The sequence below is a fragment of the Festucalex cinctus genome, chromosome 4 (assembly GCF_051991245.1).
Source record: "Festucalex cinctus isolate MCC-2025b chromosome 4, RoL_Fcin_1.0, whole genome shotgun sequence".
NCBI classification, from domain to species: domain Eukaryota; kingdom Metazoa; phylum Chordata; class Actinopteri; order Syngnathiformes; family Syngnathidae; genus Festucalex; species Festucalex cinctus.
The window spans coordinates 15,491,204-15,512,910 of record NC_135414.1 but is presented as its reverse complement, the minus strand read 5'-3'; the positions used below and the strand labels follow the sequence as shown (position 1 = coordinate 15,512,910).

Genomic DNA, 21,707 nt, shown 5'->3' with positions numbered 1-21,707 from the left:
AAGTGCACAAGCTGCTGGTTGGCTTATAAGATGAGGTGTGTTCAGAATGAAATTAATAGAAGGGAAGCACACTCTGCATCTCTGAACACACCACTCTGAGAGTCGTGTCAGAGTGAATTAACGAATGCAAAGCACCCTCGATGTGTGGGAACTAGAGTGACACAGGAGTGGATTCTCACTCTATAGTGGGGCAAAAAAAATCCTGTCTCGTCCTGCTCCCAATGAAAATGACTCTTGTCCCGTCCTGCTTCTTTTCAGAATTACTCCCACTCCCGTATCACTCCCATTTTGGTGGTCAGCAACATTTAAAAACAAACAAAAAAACAAAACAAACAACAAAAAAAACTGGAAAATCCCATTTACCTCTGCTCCCGTGGACTTTTTATTCCTGTCCTGTCCAAATCAAATAATTAAAGGTACACTTAACTCCCAACTCGTGGGAAGCCTCTAGTAGAAGGAAATTTATCATATAGTATAGATGCTAACCTGGTATCTACACATTGAGAAAAATGTGCACTTTTATTCGAATATGATATTTATTGTCTCTATATAATAATGTGGTTATGTTGACATAATCCCTGACGGAACTAAGTAAGACAATGATTTATGTTCCACACGTGGCGTGCTGGACTTCAGGGGATAGTACTTCCTGTTTAGCCTCCATGCCCCTCATCATTGTGAGAAATGTGTTAATTCGTACCCCTCTCCGATTTTGTGAACTTCTTGCCTGTGTTAGAGCATACTAACTCCAGAAAATTGCCAAGGCGACTTCATAAATAAGGAAGGTATATTGCTCTGTTTTCCTTTTAGAAATATCAGCCTTTCATCATCATGGAAGAAGGCAAGATCAAGAGAGAAATCCCTGCGGCTATCATGTCCTAAGAAAGTCAATTACAATCTCAGTCAACTGAATGAAGAATGACAACTTAGAGTGAAAGCTTTGTTGCAGAAGACTATTGAGACTTATGGTTCCTCACCACTGCTCACATTTGAGCACCAATCTTTGAGGGCCATTTTTCTCTTCTCCGTCCCTCCTCGACAATTCTGCTGTCCAACTCAGGCAGAGTGGAACCATTTGTATCCTCTGGCCTCGTGCCCTTCCATCGGCGGCCCCATCCAGGGGTGTGGTGGTGTACGATGGCGCGGTGGGACGCTGTGGGCTGCCGCGGGAGACTGTGATGTCCGAGCCCAACAGCCCGGGCGAGAGCCGGTGTGGCGCTCCCAGATTCTTCGTGGGCTGCGAAGACGATGAGAGCGAGGTCTTGGAGGATAGCGTAAGAACAGACATGGACCTGTATGAGGACGACGAAGACGCAGACTCTGTAAGGACCTTCACACAAACTCTTGAATAATGTGGGACTCTTGATGCATATTTAGCAATACGACTAATCAACTCTCGAGTAGCCAACGATACCAATACCAACCAAGTACAGATACCAGGCAGCAGTACTTCTGATTCATAAATTTGCCCCAAAAATCTATGACAACTTTTATAGAAAGATCTATATATCACAATATAGCAGTTTTCCTTATAATTGCATGAAATTACTGGCAATTTTCTATTATTCTAATTTCCAGTTCCTGATCATTAAATGGCCACAAGAGGGCGGCTGATATGCGAGTACCGATACCTTGAAATAATCCTGGTATTGCCCCGATATCGATATCGATACTCGCCCATCCCCATAATGAATGATAATTGTATTTCTAATTTTCTATTTTTATATAGCCAACAGTTTTCATTTATTAAATTCTTATTTTGTCTAGCAACAAGCTGCATATTCTTATGTCAAAACAAAGCTACATTCATGACAAAAAAAAAAGATCTACTGCAATGTAATTTTTGAGAACATTTTTGTGCAGCCCACATAAGTCTAAATTGATACAACATGACGGATATTCTGAATATTTTTATACTATATTAATATACTCAACCTTTATAGGCCACTCCTCCTGGCGGGTGTACTTCATAGCATACCAAAATTCATTTCCGGTTCTGTGTTAATTTTAGGTTAGCATGGCTTCTCCCTTCACCATAACAGTACTTGTCAGAAACGTTGCCTATTCGCCACCACGTAAGTGATGATAACTGACCTCGAAGGGACTAGGCAACGGCATCGCCAGTCGAAGCTCGTTGCTAGCTAGCTGTAGCCAGTGGTGGGCGGTGCTTTTCAGGTGTAGGCCTTTACTGGGCACCACATCCTCAACCTCAGACTAACCGCCATGGGTGACATGAGCGACACAGCCCATTTAAGCTATTTGAGACAGTCTCTGTGGTTGATAATTAGTTTTGTTAATCATTGTCTTTTAATGAGGCACAAAATGCTAATTTTGCCTTGCAAACTGTGATGCAATGCCACTTATTTTGAGAAGTGTAAGTAGTAATGCACCGCAACCAAAAAAGTTGTTTTTAAAATTCCTCTTCCTCTCTCCATACTTTTCTCATCCGTGTTCAGCCACCTGAGCAACAGATTGTTGTGGGGATATGCTGCATGATGAAGAAGTCAAAGTCCAAGCCAATGACCCAGATCCTGGAGAGGCTATGCAGGTTTGAGTACATCACTGTGGTCATCTTTCCAGAGGACGTCATCCTCAATGAGCCCGTGGAAAACTGGCCACTGTGTGACTGCCTCATCTCTTTCCACTCCAAGGGTGTGTCTTCAACATCTACAATTGCACAAAATCACTTAGGATGGTGTTGGGGGAAACTACCGTATGAATAGATTTATGTGCTGATAAAATGGGTGTTGTACATATTAGGTGTGTGTATAGAGTGTATATTCTCCACTTTAGCCATTGCGCATGCAAACATTTGTCAATGATTTATCTATTTTTTTCGTAAAAGACCTTAAATCACTTTTGAGTTTTTCAGGGGGATACATTTTTTCTGACATTTTTATATAGGCTACAGACCTACATACTGTACACTGCCCTTCACAATTACTGCATTGGCATCTGTGGTTAAGATATGCTTCTTAGCTTCTATGACAGTTTTTTTTTTCCTACATAATATATGACAAAAAGAGAGGAAAATTTAACCCTTATTTCAAGTGTGTTTATTCAAGGGGGGGGGCTAATAATAATAATAATAATAATAATAATAATAATAATTCTTTTACATCGAATCATGTGCTCCACAGTTACTGTATTACCGCCTCTGATGTTAGTACTTTGTCCAACCCTGCAAACAAAATAGCACCTAATCTTATTGTAATGTTTCACAAGTTGGGAGAATACAGAAAAGGGGCCTTTGACAATTCCTTTCTAAATCATACAGCAACCTGCACTCTCCTCTGCATTCTTTTTTTTAGCTCACGCCACAGGTTTTCAATGGGGTTGGTCTGGGGACTGACATGGCCATGGAGCTTGATTTTGTGTCTTGTGAACCATTCTACAATTTTTCAGTATGAGAATATGCTTCCATATTACAAATAACATTTATGTTAAGGTGTTGAACACATCTTAACCAGAGGTTCCAATAATTACGGAGGGCACTAGGTGCAAATGTTCAGCCCATTCAGCGGTCCTTTTAAGATGTCATTTTAAATTTGTTTGTACACATTCAAATTTGAATGTGTACTGAAAGGACTTTTGTCAAACAGGCTATCACTATATTCATTATTCAAAAAACATTTCTGCTTGCAAACCAGGATTTCCGCTCGATAAAGCAGTGAGCTATGCCAAACTGAGAAATCCTCTACTCATCAACGACCTCAATATGCAGTACTTCATACAGGACAGGTACAGCTTTTGTATTCATTCAGTTGCTTTACAATAAGAGAATGATAAAGCAAATGATTTTTTTCTGATACCTGTTTCCATCAAATTTCTGGCAGGAGAGAAGTATATCGCATCCTGCAAGAGGAAGGGATAGATCTGCCACGCTATGCTGTGCTGAATCGTGACCCAGATAAACCAGATGGTTAGTCATGTTCTCACATTGGCACTGTTTTTATGGAAAATAATTAACATAAGGGAAAGATGATGACTACAGAAGGTAGGGCTGGGTGATTATGGAAAATTTAATAATCACTATTATTTTTGATTGATATTGAAATCACAATTAATAAATAAATAAATAAATACATCTTGAGGGCTGAAGATTCTTATAAAAAAAATCAATTAAATGATTGCTTGCAAATAGTAACATTTTCTGTGTTGTCTCAGAGTGTAACCTGGTGGAAGGAGAGGATCATGTGGAGGTGAATGGAGAAATATTCCAGAAGCCTTTCGTTGAGAAGCCCGTCTGTGCTGAGGACCACAATGTCTACATCTACTATCCTACTTCCGCTGGTGGTGGCAGCCAGCGTCTCTTCAGAAAGGTCTGCTCTTCTAACCGTCACATGTTTTGTGTCATGCTATTGTGAGATAATTTGGTTTGAGAATGAGCAGAATGTCATTTTTCAATTTATTTTTGATGGTCTGAAATAACTGAATTTCAAGAGTTTGTTTTCTCAGTGTTAAGAAATATTGAATATCTAAATAAGCTGTGTTCCTCATGTAGGTGAATTTAACACAAAAAAAGAAAACAGACCCTATAGTATACGTATCTTTATATAAAATATTGTACATTGTGAAGTTAGAACCAGCCAGGGAACATGACATAGTTCTATGGAGCTACAACACTGACAATAAGGTTTGGTATTGGAAAAAAAAAAAATGTCATTGTGGAAAAACCTGCATTGACATTGAAACAAGGATTGGCATTGTAAAACAAGTATTCAGGAGACTGCGCCCTCTGTCTGCTAAAGGCAATACCTGAATTCCCTGTGGCATATATTATAAATATTTAGCTAGCGTGTTAAGTGGTTTACTACAGAAACATTAACACTGACGCCACAGGGTTATATGTAGAAAAAAACGGGTGGGAGTAAGTCATTGTTTTGCAAGTCACAAGTAAGTCTCAAGTCTTTGCCCTCAAGTCCCGAGTCAAGGCCCAAGTCAAGACTGACAAGTCCCGAGTCAAGTCTCATAGTAGGTATATAGGTATAGTGGTTGGTGTGCTCACTCAGTAAGCAGCAAGGCCCTGGTTTGAAACCAGCCCTTTTTCCCCCTCCTTCTTTCCTCCCTATTCTTCTCTCTCCTCCCCTCCTTCTCCGCAATTTCTTGCGACAAGGAGCCGTTTTGTTTCAAATGTTTATTGAAGAATTGGCTTGCGTCAAGTTGCATGGCGTACTCAGCGGAGTACCTAAACACAGTTACAACAGCAGACTCACTGCAGTTGGCTTGCTGGGGGTGCGGCAATCACATGGGAAGAGGCGGGGTTTTACTGAACCGGGCAAAAATAACCAGCAAACACCTAATCTTTCATAAAAAATTACATCATCATGGTGTCAAAGGTTATGTTTGAAATTCAAACATCAACAATAACAACAACAATAATAATCCAAAAACAGCCACCTGCAGTAATGGAAAAAAAATGCTGGGTTGAAGTTATCCACTGTCATATCGAGATTCAGTCTTTGCAACCCTAGTAGTTAATCACAAATTTTCTTAGTCACAGATTCTATAACTATATCGCGGCAGCCCGAAGCTATCATGTATTGTATTATTTTTAAGAGTTGAAAATGCTCTGTTTTGCTGTGCAGTAGTGGTGGACGGAGCACACTGTACATGCGGTGCCAGAGAATTTAACAATGTGCAAAATGCAGAACTTTTTTTCTGCAGGTGTTTGGAATATAAACCCCACAAAAGATGGGTGATTACTATAATGGCAACTGTTAGTCATTTGAACACGACATGGGAAACAAGACTCACACTGTCATACGAAGCAAGTGCAGTGAAAATTACAACCAAAGCTCTGCAGAGCAGTGCCTGTAAAACTGTCACTGCATTTACAACCACATTTCTTTCAGTGATAACTCATGACGGGAGAATAAATGTTAACACTGTCAACTCTCTGACTCATCTAGATTGGGAGCAGAAGCAGTGTGTACTCACCAGAGAGCAACGTGAGGAAGACTGGATCTTACATCTATGAAGAGTTTATGCCAACAGATGGCACAGATGTGAAGGTAATGTTTGTTCTTGAAAGCTATTGAAAAGGTCTGGACATTGGGTCCCTCATAACTGATGAGTCTGTCTTTTCACTGAACATATATGAAGCATATTACCGTGTCACATGTATGTTTTGTGCAATTCACTCCCACAGCTCTTAGTGGTCTTCTTCATTAATGCATGAGTCACTAATCACACTTGGGGCATGTCGGCCTCTTCACTGGTCATAGCTAGTCATTTGGGGCCCAAGTTAAACAAAGCACACACACGTTATTCCTTCTTGATAAATATTATCCAACAAGTGAATCGTCTCAACACTTATAGTTAACCATTTCAACTGTTTACGCTTGAAGTGTCTTTGTTTTAGTTTTAACACTTCCAAAACTTCAACTAAAGAGTATTTGTCTACTTCCTCATCAGCTAAGCTCATAAACACACATGATATGAATCAACTGTATTGTGTTGCATGCTATCATGCTAGCTGCTCAAGTGAATTTGCAACAAAGGTCGTTCAATTCTTTTTATTTATTGTCTACATTTTTCATACAAGTGATACATTTGTTTACATTTGTATTTCTTTGAAAATGCCTCACTGATTTTTTTTCTAGAAAATAAGTTTATGTACAGTGTGAATGTATATATTCTGTTTTTTGGCGTACAGCAAAAGTAATTGTTTATCCTATTTTGAATAGGATATTTGGAATACTGAAATATTTGAGAGTTGCAGCTCTACATTGAACCTCACTGGTATGCTGTCGTATTTTTATTTTTGTCATTAATTAAAACCCTTACTCCAGGTCTCTGCAATTAACCTGTTAAAAAATGCTCCTCAAACTTGGGTAATTGACCCTCAAATAAAGTCATTGATGAGCAAAAATCCTCCTCAAAGTAAAATGTTATTTTGAGCTTGAGTTAATTGATGGCAAATTTTCTTCCCATAAAACAAGGTAAACACGCCACAGGTGTATTTCAATACTCCTATAAGGGGATTTTTTTTTTTAAATTGATATTTTTATTGTGGGGTATTCTACAATGTACTGTACAGTATTTCTGTGTTGAATGGAAAAAATGCTTCAGGTTGTATTTATTTTTGTTGATTATCATGGACATGGACTTTATTTAGATCAGTATTTAAAGTGGGATGATGATATCAGTGATTTGTCTTGTACAGGTATATACTGTGGGTCCTGACTATGCTCATGCCGAGGCTAGAAAGTCTCCTGCTCTGGACGGGAAGGTAGAGAGAGACAGCGAAGGCAAGGAAGTCCGTTACCCTGTCATGCTGTCGGCTATGGAGAAACTGGTCGCCCGGAAAGTCTGTTTAGCATTCAAGGTAAGCAAAGCCTTTCTTGTTGTATTCTGTTTAACACTATCACTGTTGCATTAAAAATTCAAGTGCTTTGTTTTTTGGTTTTTAATCTGCAGCAAACTGTTTGTGGCTTTGACCTTCTTCGAGCCAATGGGCACTCCTATGTGTGTGATGTCAACGGTTTCAGTTTTGTGAAGAACTCTATGAAATACTATGATGACTGTGCTAAGATCCTAGGGTAACAGTCTTAGTCATTTGTTGTTGAATTAATTGATTGTAGTATAATTTGTATTCCTTGTTTTCCGGACCATTTTTTCATCTTTTTTTTTTTTTTTCCCGAAGGAATATTGTGATGCGTGAGCTAGCGCCTCAGTTTCAGATTCCATGGTCCATCCCAACTGAAGCTGAGGACATTCCAATTGTTCCCACTACTTCAGGGACCATGTAAGTAGTAGTTATTATTGTTATATACAATACGCTAAATGTTAACATTGCAGATGTTTTCAGTAATTGCTCACTTTAAATCTATTCGATGTTGCTTTGATGAGCACATCATTTGTACTCGAGCAGTCATCTTGAAAGCTGCAATGATGTTCTGCAATCTGCACTGTCACAAAAGTGATGAGTTTTTCTAAGAAGTTATCCAAAGATATGTGAGGCACTGCCAATATTCTTTCTTTGGAGGATATAGGATCACAACCTCAATGAGTACGATTAACTGGTACAAAATGACATTAAAAGACTTCCCTATTAATTCCTATGCTACTGTACTTGTCAGTTGAGGAGGCAGTTTCCAGCAACATTTTTTTTTTCCTTAATATGATACTGCTAATCTAATAGTGAACTTAAACTTTGACATTTAAGGATGGAATTACGCTGTGTGATAGCAGTCATCCGTCATGGAGACAGAACACCAAAGCAGAAGATGAAGATGGAAGTTCGCAACCCCATGTAAGTTGGGAACTCTTTCTACAGAAGTAACCAATTTTTAGAAACATTTAATCAGTCTGTATTTGTTATCTATATAGGTTTTTTGACCTCTTTGAAAAATATGGAGGGTACAAAACGGGGAAATTAAAACTGAAGAAACCAAAGCAACTGCAGGTACCAATTCAAATCAACTTGATGTCATCTGGAATTGACCTTACCGTAAACCACGCTCGCATAACCTAGTAAACCAATCAAGACGCAAGACATCATGTTTGCCCCGGCACGTGAGTTTTGCTACGGACAAACAAAGCAATCTAGCTCCCAGTATTGCATTATGTGGTAATGTGGTTATCCAAAGGCAAGAAAAAAAATTACTAAAAATGGTTAAATGCTGTAGCACAGCTTGTGTAAGAGTGATAACCGTTATCCCGATCGACTAACCGGCATCCTGCTGTAGTCACGGCTTGTGTAAGAGAGAGAACTTTTGTCCCGATCGACTGGAAGGAGGTTTATTCCCTTCCCCAAACCCTCAAACAACTGCGAAAAATGTCTGAGCTTGATCAAACTTCGCGGAAGACCACACACACAACCGGTTGAATCCCTCCAAAATTACCAGGCAGTACTACGTCTGCACTACAGTAATGTACATTGTTGTTTTTAGCCAAAGGCTAACAATAGCTCCGTCCACGCGTTTGTTGACTTACCATTTACTATAAATGCCAACAAAACATTGAAACTATTAGGTAATGTAAATTAATTCTTACCCTGCTTGACAGGAATAATGTATAAGAACTTCAGTTTTGCCGACAATTGGTCAGAGTGAGTGAGGCGACTCTCTTTTTCTGACTTCTGCAGCAGCAGACAGCGATGTGTATTTCCTTTGTTTTTGGGCAAAATTGCATGATGAGTGAGTGAAGATACCCTTCACTAAAAAATTTGAAGTACTCTTGCTTACTATGAAGAGAAATATCGGCATTCTGAAAATACCTGACCGGGAAATCACAAAGATTATTTGACAACTTTGCCATTACTGTGGATGCACTTTAGCTCATCTCGACCGGTAAATGTCCGAGGGCGCTGCTCGTCGCATTTAGTGGGCGGGGTAGGGCGTTCCACGGTAAGGTCAATTGTTGTGTGTTGAACTTTGATGTACTAGTTTGGTTTTTGAACTATAACAGGAGGTGCTGGACATCACACGGCAGTTGTTAGCAGACCTGGGCCAGCACAATGACTGTGAGATAGAAGAGAAGAAGTCCAAACTTGAGCAGCTGAAAACTGTTCTAGAAATGTAAGTCATGATTCAACTGAGTCGCTTTTCTTACGTGATCATCTTCATACGATTCAGTATTTATTATTTTGAGAGCCAACCCCCGTTTTTCGTGAAAAATTGTTGCCGTTGTTAACTTTATCAGCCATTTTTTAATTTACTCTCAGTTTTAGTCCAGTATCAATCACCCTTAGGTGGAAAGATAATTGTATTCATCTAGTTTTAGTTAACAAAAACGGTCAACACTAGTTTCGTTTTAGTCAGGGCAATTATTTTACCCCTGTATTTGTTTTGTTTTGGCAGCTAATAAATAAAACTAGTTCACATAAAATGTTCTCTCATCTTTTTGATAGGGATGTAACAATTAGGGGTGGTAATCTCTGACATGAGGCCGATTCGATATGTATCTCGATACACAGGTTGCGATTCGATTGAAAAACGATTATCTTTCAGAACAGAACGGTTCGATGCGGTTCGATTAAGTTTGGGAACGATACGATTTTCGATTCGATACGATTCATTTCAATATTCAAAACTTATAGTGACATTTGTTGCTTGTAAACATTAATCTTAAAACACCACAAATTTTTACAGTATCTACAAATGTGTTTTAAAAAAAAAACAACAACAAAAATGTCTTCTATATTTTTATATATTGAATCAATTATTTAAATGGACCCTGATTTAAATATTTATTAGTCGTTATTGAGAGTTATAATTGTTTTTTATTTTTTTATTTTTATTTTTAATTCAAAATAAGGATCAGGAAAAAAAAGGCTGATAATTCAATTTGAAATATAAATATTTAACCTTTAAAAAGACACCAACACAATTAAACAGAATATGTGCACATTGTGAAGTATTTCAGAAACATAAATTTAAGACATGAAATAAACCTACCGTCCAGCCAAAAGAAATATGAAGCCACCTTATGGAACAATAAATCTATCAAACACATTTTAACCACTTAATATATCCAAAAATATTTCCAAAAGTGCCCTTCCCTTTTTATCAACAATTTTTGTTTTTAACAATATTTGTTTTTCTTTTGCCATCATATTCATTTTTGGTTAATGTATGACATCTTTTTGTTTTTTTGTTTTTTTGAATCTGAGACAAGATGATGACCACAGAATCACTACTGTTTGTTTTGTTTTTTTGGGCTGTCGTTCATTTTGCGTTTGATGACGTAATCACGGGCACGTCTCAGTTCTCCTATCTGCTGCTCATGCTAGTTGTATACATTGACAGGGAGCCACAAACTGAGAAATGAGATACTTGCAGTGTGCTTTTAGCATAGCTGGTGTGTTGGCTGTGGGACATACCTGTTTCGTTTGAATCCATGCATTGGATCGTCACGGGAGTTAGTGTTTTTGGCTCGCGCGCAGTACCAACGCCGGCCCGGGACATACAAGTGCACCGAGAGGACTCGATAGCAATGGGTTAGCTTCTGCTAACTGTTGCATGTTGTCACTCGTTGTGCGCGCGCGCGCCGTGTCGCGAGCACGGCGTTGACGGTAGGCTCCTCCCCAAGGTGCGTAACGTCTTTGCATTATGTTTACAACATCCGGGGAATGAAGCGTCTCTGAGTGCTACTTTGCTAGCTCTCTGTAAACAGGGAAGTAGCTTGAATAGCGATGCTACTGAAATGTAAACAAAATAAGTAGAGCACGGCGCAGAACTCTTGCTATTGTTATGAAAACCATAAAGCCTCACTCGCAACCGATTCACAGCCACGCGATATCCGGTCCACAGCTTTACAAGCAATGTATCTAAGGATTCCCGACGGAGTTTGTATCGGTTGACAAGTCTGCTACCGATACGGTCGTTTAGCTCTCCTTGACGACCGATGGTTCGGTCGAATCGGTTTTTTGTCCCACCCCTAGTAACAATATCCAAACATCACGAGACGGTGTTATCACAATAGGAAGGTCATGATATGATAATTTTCACGATATTGTGGGGAGGTTGGCGATACAAAAAAAAGTCACAATATTTATCTGACGAATAGCGTGGATTCTAAACATAGAGGGGCCAAAAATGCCTTATTACAATTAAACTGCACTCAAAAACTAGCCACCAGAGGGTGCTAAAACTGCACAAATGGAAATCAACCTGATTTTTTTAACAGACGTGCTGCTTTTAATATTGTGACATGACGACGAAGATATATTGTGGCAGTTTTTTATATTGCGATATCATGATATTGCCGTTATCGTTACATCCCTTCTTCTTTATGAAAAAAAAAAACTTCACACACATGGCTCCATGCTGCAAGCTAGTAAATTAACCAGCATTAGTGAGCGGTTGGATTAACATTATTGTTATGTTATCGCCATTCGATTAATGTTACGTTGTAACTAGTTTTAGTCCGGTGAAAAATGTGTGTTGATGAAATTATTTTTGTTTTCATTGATGAAATTAATACTTGATTGTTTATCTGTACTTATTAATAAATATTTATTTGTGTCAATTGTATGTGGCTTTTCGCTGTTTGCAGGACCGATCCCAGTCCTCCACCAATAGCGGTGGACCACAGTAATTCATATTTAAGTTATCGTCAAGTGTTTTTATCCACAGTTTCTCCCCCACTTTGATAATTTTTCCTGCTCCTATACTGTAGGCCACTGGTCAGAGTGGTGGGGCAAGTCGAGGCAGCAGTGAATTGATGGCTGAAAATGTAACAGTTGTACATTATTGACAATGCATTTTTATTTAGTGTTTTTTTTTTTTTATGCTTGTTATAGGTAACAGGCTTTTAAATTATATTCCGTATTCTGCACAATGACAGAATTGAAAGCCCAAAAGTGATATCTGAACTCATTTGAAACTGACAAATGTAATAATAAACGCAAAAGTTCGCTTGCCAAGATGAATTCCCGGCATAATTGCTTCATTGTCCGCCAGAATTGTTTTAAAAAGAAAACCAGTTAAACTGGCCTGGTCAAAACTGATGATACTTAATATTTTGTTACATAACCTTTTGAGGCAATCACTGCAATAAACTGATTTCTGTCATTCTAAACGAAAGGTGAAACAACTATAAAACATGGGAGAGTGTCTATCATGGACTAGGGCTGATTTGCTGGGGAAAGGGAGGGAGCGCAGCCTTGGACAGCAAAAATCCATTTTCAATTGACAATTGAGGGGGGCATCCAAAAAATTGTATTGGAACAGGCTTGACCTTTTATATCTGCTGTATTTTCAGGAATTGTATTCACAGTTGTACTCATTTATGTTCATTTCTACAAATAAAGGTATGGACACTTTTCTGGGATCAATAGGAAAGTGCAGCTGACCTACTTGCCCTATGGGCAGCCCAAAACCTCGAGTGAAGAAGAAGGTATGTTGCATTACTAGAAAAAGGCATATATGATAAACTTAAACTGAACAACATGCTGAAAGAAAAAAAGCTTGATTTATTTTTGTTGTTGTTGTTTTGTGACAGACACACGAAAGGAAGGTCCATCTCTACTGCTGGTGCTTAAGTGGGGAGGAGAGCTTACACCTGCTGGCAGGGTGCAGGCTGAAGAGCTTGGAAGGGCCTTCCGTTGTATGTACCCTGGAGGACAAGGTGATGTGTGATTCGTGTTATTAATTGAAAACTGGAAATTGATTTTGCCTATGAACACGAGTTACAGACTGCTCTTTTGTTTTTGTTTTTGTTTTAAATTAAATCAAGTAGTTCTCATGAATAAAAAGGTAATATTTTTTTTTCTGTCAAAAAGTTTTCTTTTTCAAACAGTGCAAAAAGATGTTAATTCAGTGTGCAGTCCCAAGTACCGCACAATCAACAGTTAGTAAGAAACAACTGTTTAGCCTTATCTTAATGCCAAAATTGACTCTGAATGAATGTTTTTGTAGGAGACTATGCTGGCTTTCCTGGCTGTGGGTTGCTGCGGTTGCATAGCACCTACAGACATGACCTAAAGATATATGCATCAGATGAAGGCAGAGTGCAGATGACTGCTGCAGCCTTTGCCAAGGTACGAGGAAATGTAATGTTATGGATTTTACGGTATTCCTTTAGGGCTGGGTGATATGGCTGAAATATTTATCATGATATTAATATAAAACATTAAAAATGTTAGAAAAACTTAATTTTCAAGGAATGTACACTGCTCAAGGACTTTGTTGTGTACATTCATTGTCGTTAATGTTTATATCCATACTCCCCTAGCAGTGCCATAAAAGCGTTATTTGCGAATAATGTAAAGATGCTACCACAAAGCAGTAGTGTTGATATATACACTAACCTTCATTTACTGTTCATACAGTATAAGTGTAACACTTAAAAAAACAAAAACAAAAAACTAACAAACTAATACTTTCTTGGAGTGCATTCATTTCAGTTGACCCACAGTCTTTGGTCTAATTTAACCTAACAGGAAACTTTGCAATTGTGAGTGTGGAGTGGACAAAGGGGAAACGATGCGATTTTGCAAAAAGACCGCTAAGATCCGCTTACCACCTTACTCTAAACAATTGAGATGATGAGAGAGTACTGTGACTCCAGTAAAACTGCAAAACTTCTGTGTGACTTTCAGATTTTAGTATGATCCTGTGAAAATTTTTAGGTGCAAGCCTAACATTACTTTCCTAATTGTGGATTCAGTGTGATGTTTAGGCTGAGGGTAGGAGCCAGTTAATATCTGAGCGAGCACATCATTGATGTGAACTCCTTTACTTCCATGTATCTATCCAGTGATGTTGTCATGTTAGTTTGAATATAATTTTATTGCAAGTGTTACACTGAGGCAACTGGTTATTTAATTTAACATTTAAGCCACAAAGTCAATCAGCACGGCAGGTGCACGGCGTGACGCATGCATGTCTTCCTCGCTGGTTCTGCAGCTTCTTCTTCGGTGGTCAGTAGGCAAGCATTCGGTGGATAAGGCTCACAAAATGTTTTTTTTTGGGCACTGAAAACACATTTTTGTGCTCCAAATGTTTTCTTTCCTGCTTGTAATTGTGGCACAAATCTAATACTGCACCATGCAGAATGACTTATAGTTCTTGGGGTTTTCTTCTCTATTTATATATTTTTTGTTTATAATTGAACATTCTATTGAACATATTGTCTATTAATTGAAATTGATCGATCTTTTTGTGCCTATAAACAGGGTTTGCTGGCCTTGGAAGGTGAGCTGACACCCATTTTGGTTCAGATGGTGAAGAGTGCTAACATGAATGGGCTGCTGGATAGTGACAGCGACTCACTGAGTGGCTGTCAGCACAGAGTAAAAGCCAGACTCCATGAGATTCTGCAAAAGGACCGGGACTTCATTGATGAAGACTATGACAGGGTGAGTTGCTCACCATGATTTCCAACGACGGGCCTTATGCAGTGAACCCTCATGTTCACTTAACTCATTCAAGCCCAAAAACGTGTAAAAACTTCTTTAATTAAATACTTTGTCCTTCCCTCCCAAAAATGTGTTTACACGTTTGTTTTTTAATGCAAGCACATACAGAAGGCTTTGATGCAGCTTCTGACATGGAGTTGTCTTAAAGCAATGGTAGTTACTTTAAAAAATAAAAAATAAAAAACGGCCAGGACGTTGCAGCAAAGTATAAGAAATCAGCCAGGGCCATGTTGCAACAAGCTCTTTTTATCAATGTTTTTGCCAGGATTGTTAATTATAGATGAAACTTAGCTATATTCTAATGCTAATTGCTGCAAATTGGAAACAGATAATAATATACCTTTTTTTCCTGATGAAAGAAGAGAGTCTAATCTTTCTTTTGGTAGGTTGTCCATGCTTTTATAGCAATAGAAGACAATATTGTGTGGGCCTTGCCAAATCAGTCAAAATGCAGTAAAACAGTAGGGACTGAAAGGGTTTGCTTCAGTGAAAATGGCTGGGAGTGAATGAGGTAATAAAACAGAAGTAATAATGTGTGTGTACAATTCTGTTTGTAACAGCTGGCCCCAACATGTAGTGCATCGTTGGTAAATTCTATGAAAATAGTCCAGAATCCAGTGGTCACATGTGACCAGGTTTACGCCCTCATCCAGAGCCTAACCGCACAGATCCGTAAAAGAATGGAAGATCCCAAGTCAGCTGGTGAGTCAATCCATTAATTTATTAAAGTCCATGTAAAATCAAGCATGCTAACGGGAAATTAGTATCGACTTCCAGGCGTGATCATATTCTTACAATTTAGGGATGTCCCGATCACAATTTTTTTGGAACCGAGTCTGAGTCACCTCATAATTGGCCGATTCCGAATCCCGATCCGATACCTTGGCATTTTATAATTTATTTATTTATTTATTTTTACCAAACTACCAAAACACCTTTTATATGGTGAGTGGAGCAGTGGTTAAACCAAGTAAAACATTTAAACCCTCTTTTTTTTCTTTTTTCTTTTTTTTATGTACCTGTAAACTGATTACGGGTTTTTTTTTCCTGTCACAGACTGTAGTTCCTTTTTTGTTACCTTTTTTGTATTCTTATATGCAGCATTATTCCGTTACTCCCCAAGCCTATAACAAACATACTTTCTGTGCTTGCTGTCCTCAGACCTGCAACTTTACCACAGTGAAACACTGGAGCTGATGTTGCAGCGCTGGTCCAAACTTGAGAGAGATTTCCGCATGAAGAATGGTCGCTACGACATCAGTAAAATACCTGATATTTACGACTGTGTAAAATATGATGTCATTCATAATGCTACGCTGGGTTTGGAGGATACACTGGAGTTGTTCAGACTTTCTCGTGCTTTGGCTGACATCGTGATCCCACAGGTAAATCAGAGGAAGAATTCCTGTACTGCTGTGGGTGTCAAAGAAGAAGTAGAAGTTAATGTTTGTTTTGTTAAAGCAATAGAAAGAAAAACATAAATAAATGTTTTGTAGCAGTACCTTAAACTGTAACCACAATCTGTTTTGTGACGCATGCTGTTTGGGTCATCTTTCTAAACAAGTTTTCCCATTGAGATGAATGTGGAATCATATTTGTTTCAAAGCCTAAAAGAATGAAACAGAATAATCTAAAACCTTTAAAATAACCCTAAAATGACAACCCCAACTTTAGACCCTTACTTCTGGTGGATGTTGTTCTTCTGTCGACCATTCAGAAGAAGTGTTAGATTGAGTCATCATCAGCAGCTGACTTTTGCTATTTTGTTTTGTTGTTTTAGGAATATGGCATAAACAAAGCGGAGAAGCTGGACATTGCATATGCATACTGCCTTCCACTGGTTAGAAAGATCCAGCTTGACCTTCAGAGGACTCATGAGGATGAGTCTGTCAACAAGCTGCACCCTCTGTGAGTGTGGGCCAAAGTTACCCTTGATATGTAAAATGATGAGCACAAAGCTTTGCTTGACAGCTGAGAATGTTTTTGATTAAGTGGCAGATCTTGTTTGCAGATATTCACGCGGAGTGATGTCACCTGGACGACATGTGAGGACACGTCTGTATTTCACCAGTGAAAGTCACGTCCACTCTTTGCTGAGTATTTTCCGCTATGGCGGTTTACTTGATGTAAGTTGTGAATCTCTGAGAGTCAACTCTATGATCTGGCAGGTCACACTAAAGTCACACGCCAGTTTCTGTCTTTTTCTCTAAAAGGAAGAGAAAGACCAGCAGTGGAATCGTGCCATGGATTACCTTAGTGCTGTTTCCGAACTCAACTACATGACTCAGATTGTCATTATGCTCTATGAAGACAACAATAAGGTGACATTTTGTGTTCATTATCATTCATATCTATCATCCTAGAACAACTACAATATTCATTTAAATCGAGAAAACATTATTTGCAAGAAAAAGTTTGTGAACCCTTTGGGATTACCAGGATTTCTGCATTAATTGGTCATAGTGTAATCTGATTTTAAACTTGACAATCAGAATCACGCTGTCATTATGAAAGCAGAATTATGAAAATCTCAGAGGTCTTACTAAAAGTGATCAATTCTTTGCACACACATAATATAATAATAAAAAATAAAATATGTTTCCTTAATTTGATGTGACCTCACCCCCACTCCTCCCATCAATTGTAGGAGTATGAGAATTTTGGCACATTGTTCAACAAACTACATTGTGTGTCATAAGTTATTAAATGATACTAGCGGTAAATCAAATTCATTTTAACATGGTTTGTAGTCCAAAGTTTATTTGACAATACAATTGAACTGAATCATGTTTAGTGTATTTTCATAATTTATAAATGAAATTGCTGTCCACCGTGTCATGATGGGCCTGCCCCTTAAGAAAGTCTGATGTTTTCAGTGACATTATACTTTGCGTTTCTTTGATGGAGGCTGAAACAGTGGATGATCTACCCCCAATCTAGGAAACCTTGCAGGTGGTCAGACTGAAAGCTTACGCCCCATCCGTATACAGATACAGATAATTTAGATGGTTGAATAGATAACAGATATTGGTGTACTCGCTCATCCCTAGTAAATATACCCGCAGATGCGACATTTGTCGATTTAAAAACAAAACAAAACATTGAAGGTTTATTATAATAAACTTATTTTTGTGTGAACATCACAGGTGTCAGCCTGAAATGTTTTTGGAATTGTTTTTATCTGCTTTAGGAGCTGAGATATCAATTATTTTTAATATTGTTGAATTTCCAGGAAAACTTGAGGTTTTCAGGGGTGACTCTTAAGTCACCCGTAGGTTTTAGAGACACGTTTTGCCCAGCGCTTTAGGCCTTAATGGGTTAAAGGTCACATTGCTTATTATGCACATTTTAAAAATGACCAGAAATGTAATTTGTGTATGGATGACAAGATTATATACCTTATTTTTCTTTGAAGGATCTCTCCTCAGAGGAACGCTTCCATGTGGAGCTTCACTTTAGCCCAGGAGTAAAAGGTGTTGAGGAAGAAGAAAATGCACCCACTGGCTTTGGCTTCAGGCCAGCCTCTGCTGAGGTAGCACGGCAGGTACAGCACAATCAAACCTTCTAACGACAGTAGATGTGCAGGTAATGGCATGTGCTGTTTTTTTGCTTTTCATTCAGAATGGACAAAAACAGACAGACCCAGGGAGCTTGGAGGACCTCTCACGTGATGAGACGGACAGAGCTGTGCCTCTCTCTGAGCCAATCACCATACAGAGGAGATCACCACTTATACGTAACCATAAAACTGGGTCTATGGAGGTTTGTTGTTCATATAGTTTATTTATTCATAACGTAGCATAACGTAGTTCCTATTCTGGGCTTTTAGAAGGAAGGGGGTTATTGTGTAAACTTTTTACTTTTTTTTTTTTTATTGGTGGGAGAGGAGGGGTCAGAGAGAGAGAGAGAGAATCACAAAAAATTTTACTACTATACAGGCATATATATCGATATGGGCTATAAAATTTTGCCCATATCGCATTGGTGACTGCAGTATAATTGAATGTCCTAAATCTGAAAATGAATTTCCCTCCAGGTTCTGTCAGAGACTTCATCCTCCAAAGTCGGGAGTTACCGCCTCTTCTCGTTTTGCTCTCGTCAGTCACCTGACGTGAAGCAGAGTGGGTTAGGTAAGTATCACAATATTTTAAGATGCATTGCATTTATAAATAATGTGCTGTAAGAGAGGAATCACCACTAATCTGATCAGGTTTTTTGGGGGTCAGTCATTTGGAAATCTTTACTTGTAATGACAGACAAAAGCAATAGTTCTGAATCTAAATTTAAATTGGGCCAAAATTATGAATTGCCTTAAATCAGACTATCCCGAGAGCAGGTGTGAGCCTACTCTCAGAGAAAATAAAATGGTTGTGGCCTTCCCTGCTTCCCAACCAAACTAATCTATAATAAACAATTTACAAGCTTGCAAGTCCTATTTATATTTTTCAACATATCACAGCAGGTCTAACATGAAAATAATCACTGCGCCCCTGCACAATGCTGTGTTTGCATTCCCATCTCTGTAAGTCCCACAGGATCAGGTTTAAAAATTTTTATTTATTTTTTTTTTTTTATTGTATTTTTTCAAGCTGCAATACCTCCCCTTGAAGTCCACCAACTTTATGTTGCTGTCTTCAACCTGGTTTATACTTCTGCCTTTGCTCTTGCATTATCTTCGCCGGTCATTAACGAGAAGTGTGCCGTAGCTCGTGGCCAATTCTTGTAACGCTGTAGATTGTGGGTCGTAACATCGCTCGTGATTGGTCCGTTTGATGGCGTACTCATCTTTTTTTTTTTCTCCCCCGGGATAGTTCCCATGAAGGCAACTGTGTAAGCACAGGTGGCGTGTATCCACTTTCCGCCTGGGAGACCACGTTCGTGTATGATTGTGTGGATGTGTGTGTGACGAGATGGGGGGGGGGGGGGGGGGGGGGGGGCTTTTGTGGTTTGGGGAGTTACGGCCGACAGTAACCGTTGCAAATTGGCATTAAATAATTGCCGTGGTGATGAGCCAACTCTCTCCCTAGCTTTAACAAAAACGACTTCCTGAATAGGCCACAAAATGCAGAGGAATGTCCACTCTGAGGCATCCTAGCGACACCCAGACTTGGAGTGCAACTGCAGCACATTTTCAAAACAACTCGATGTGTATTAAGATATGTATTGCCGTATCGTCTCCGCCGTCGCCTCACGCAGAAGTATAACGACTTTCCAACTTCGAATGAGGATGAGGCTGTCTCTTTCAAGTCTTTCAAAATGGATTTCCCGATTTGAACTCGTGTGTAAATTTTTGGTTGGCAGTGACCTAGTGGTGATGACAAACAAACTACCGGGCAAACCATTTTGATGTAAGTGAGCCACTCTAAATCCCTTTTCAGCAGTCATGCAGGAAGAACCTCTGTCTGGAATTAACCTAGATTCCGAAATTTGAAGACAGTCTATTCCTATGAGAACATTCAATGGTGATTGTCTCAACCTTGTGCAAGAAGCACAGAGAGATGGGGAGAGACATTAGTTCAGGTTGCATGGGTTCCTCTGGTTCTGTCTGCATGTTTCTCTTTTTCTAAAGTCCTTTTTGTGTCTTTTCTCTCTTTCTGTCGCTCTTTGGATAGTAATTTGAGTAACAGCATGTTATGTGTAGTGGTGACTAACCCCCCCGCCCCCCTCGCAGGCTCTCAATGTGCCGGGCTGTTCAGCACCACTGTCCTAGGTGGGTCCTCTAGTGCCCCTAACCTGCAGGACTACGCACGCGCACATCGCAAAAAATTCTCCACCAGCAGTCTATCCTACAAAGACGGTATGTGTTTGAGACACAGCACAGCAGAAAAAAAAAAAGTGAGATTTGACTTGGTTCTTAAATACTACAACATCCAGAATGAGGCCCAGTGGAGAATGTGGGCATTGTAAACGCACTGTATCCAGGTATACATATACAAGTTAAAATGAAAAAGATTACAGTTCTTACAGTTTTGAAACTCTTCAGCTGTAAGGTTATATAGTACATTAAGTAAGAGAATGAATATTATCCATGCCATACATCAATAAGTAAATGTTTACAGTCCTGTTTTAGTCACTGCATATTAAATTCCATATTCATTTTAGTCACACAAATGTGTTCTCCCCATCATTCTTTCTCCACACCACTTTGATTGACATGTTTCATTTCAATAGTTCATATACATGCTACTTCAGGCTCTGTTCAAACCGCTTAAGGATATGTAGAACAATAGTTGTAGCAGTTGCACAGCAGTTCACATGTAATCTATAAGATCATCATTTTAATTCAGATTGTGTTTTTTAACTGCAACACTACTTTTACAGTGACTGTTTAAGATTTTAAAACCTTTTTCACTGGTGTAAGTCCATTTAAAAGTAGTTGTTGGACTGGTTGTGTGTCAGTGATTTATCGGTGGTATTTGTATTTTCATCAGCAGAATCTAGTATGACTTTTTGGGCCTGCATGTACGGAGGAAAATGCGTTGACCATCTTTGTTCAATAGCTGAATCTTACACTTCAAGTCATATGTCGTTTTTATTTCTCTCTCCATGATCCTGGCTGCACTGACTTTCTGTTGTCTGTTCAGTGTTCAGTTAATACTGGCACTTGAGGATCAATCCATATTCAGATAAGTGCAATCACAACTATTTGCCAATGGGGAAAAAGTGTTTTCTATAGGTATAGAGAAATCATACAACACTTATTTTGGTGTCATCATAATGTGGCTTTCTGTATTTTAGGTAAAACTTGTCATTTCCTTTTTAATCAGTAGTACAATGCCATTATGTATACATGACTAAAACTAAGAGCTTGATGATGCATTTGCCTTTGTGCTTCCAC

General features: G+C 38.9%; 1 protein-coding gene across 5 annotated transcripts in view; it reads left to right on the top strand.

The window, feature by feature from the left end:
• The window catches only part of ppip5k1a (diphosphoinositol pentakisphosphate kinase 1a), a 40,889-nt gene that overhangs the window by 1,512 nt on the left and 17,670 nt on the right, over positions 1-21,707 (top strand). For 3 of the 5 annotated variants that reach the window (XM_077519195.1, XM_077519194.1, XM_077519198.1), the window contains exons 2-26: positions 811-1,322; positions 2,457-2,652; positions 3,651-3,741; positions 3,837-3,922; positions 4,168-4,322; positions 5,913-6,014; positions 7,169-7,330; positions 7,423-7,544; positions 7,649-7,750; positions 8,171-8,257; positions 8,335-8,410; positions 9,415-9,524; positions 12,761-12,846; positions 12,952-13,077; positions 13,368-13,489; positions 14,627-14,809; positions 15,430-15,571; positions 16,031-16,254; positions 16,650-16,777; positions 16,881-16,995; positions 17,083-17,190; positions 18,285-18,401; positions 18,491-18,631; positions 18,906-18,999; positions 20,541-20,666. In XM_077519195.1, coding sequence (XP_077375321.1) covers positions 1,179-1,322; positions 2,457-2,652; positions 3,651-3,741; positions 3,837-3,922; positions 4,168-4,322; positions 5,913-6,014; positions 7,169-7,330; positions 7,423-7,544; positions 7,649-7,750; positions 8,171-8,257; positions 8,335-8,410; positions 9,415-9,524; positions 12,761-12,846; positions 12,952-13,077; positions 13,368-13,489; positions 14,627-14,809; positions 15,430-15,571; positions 16,031-16,254; positions 16,650-16,777; positions 16,881-16,995; positions 17,083-17,190; positions 18,285-18,401; positions 18,491-18,631; positions 18,906-18,999; positions 20,541-20,666 — 3,145 coding nt within the window. In that variant the 5' untranslated portion in view covers positions 811-1,178. Of the gene's footprint in view, positions 1-810; positions 1,323-2,456; positions 2,653-3,650; positions 3,742-3,836; positions 3,923-4,167; positions 4,323-5,912; positions 6,015-7,168; positions 7,331-7,422; positions 7,545-7,648; positions 7,751-8,170; positions 8,258-8,334; positions 8,411-9,414; positions 9,525-12,760; positions 12,847-12,951; positions 13,078-13,367; positions 13,490-14,626; positions 14,810-15,429; positions 15,572-16,030; positions 16,255-16,649; positions 16,778-16,880; positions 16,996-17,082; positions 17,191-18,284; positions 18,414-18,490; positions 18,632-18,905; positions 19,000-20,540; positions 20,667-21,707 lie in introns of all 5 variants that reach the window. The other 2 variants (XM_077519193.1, XM_077519197.1) reach the window with 2 other exon arrangements.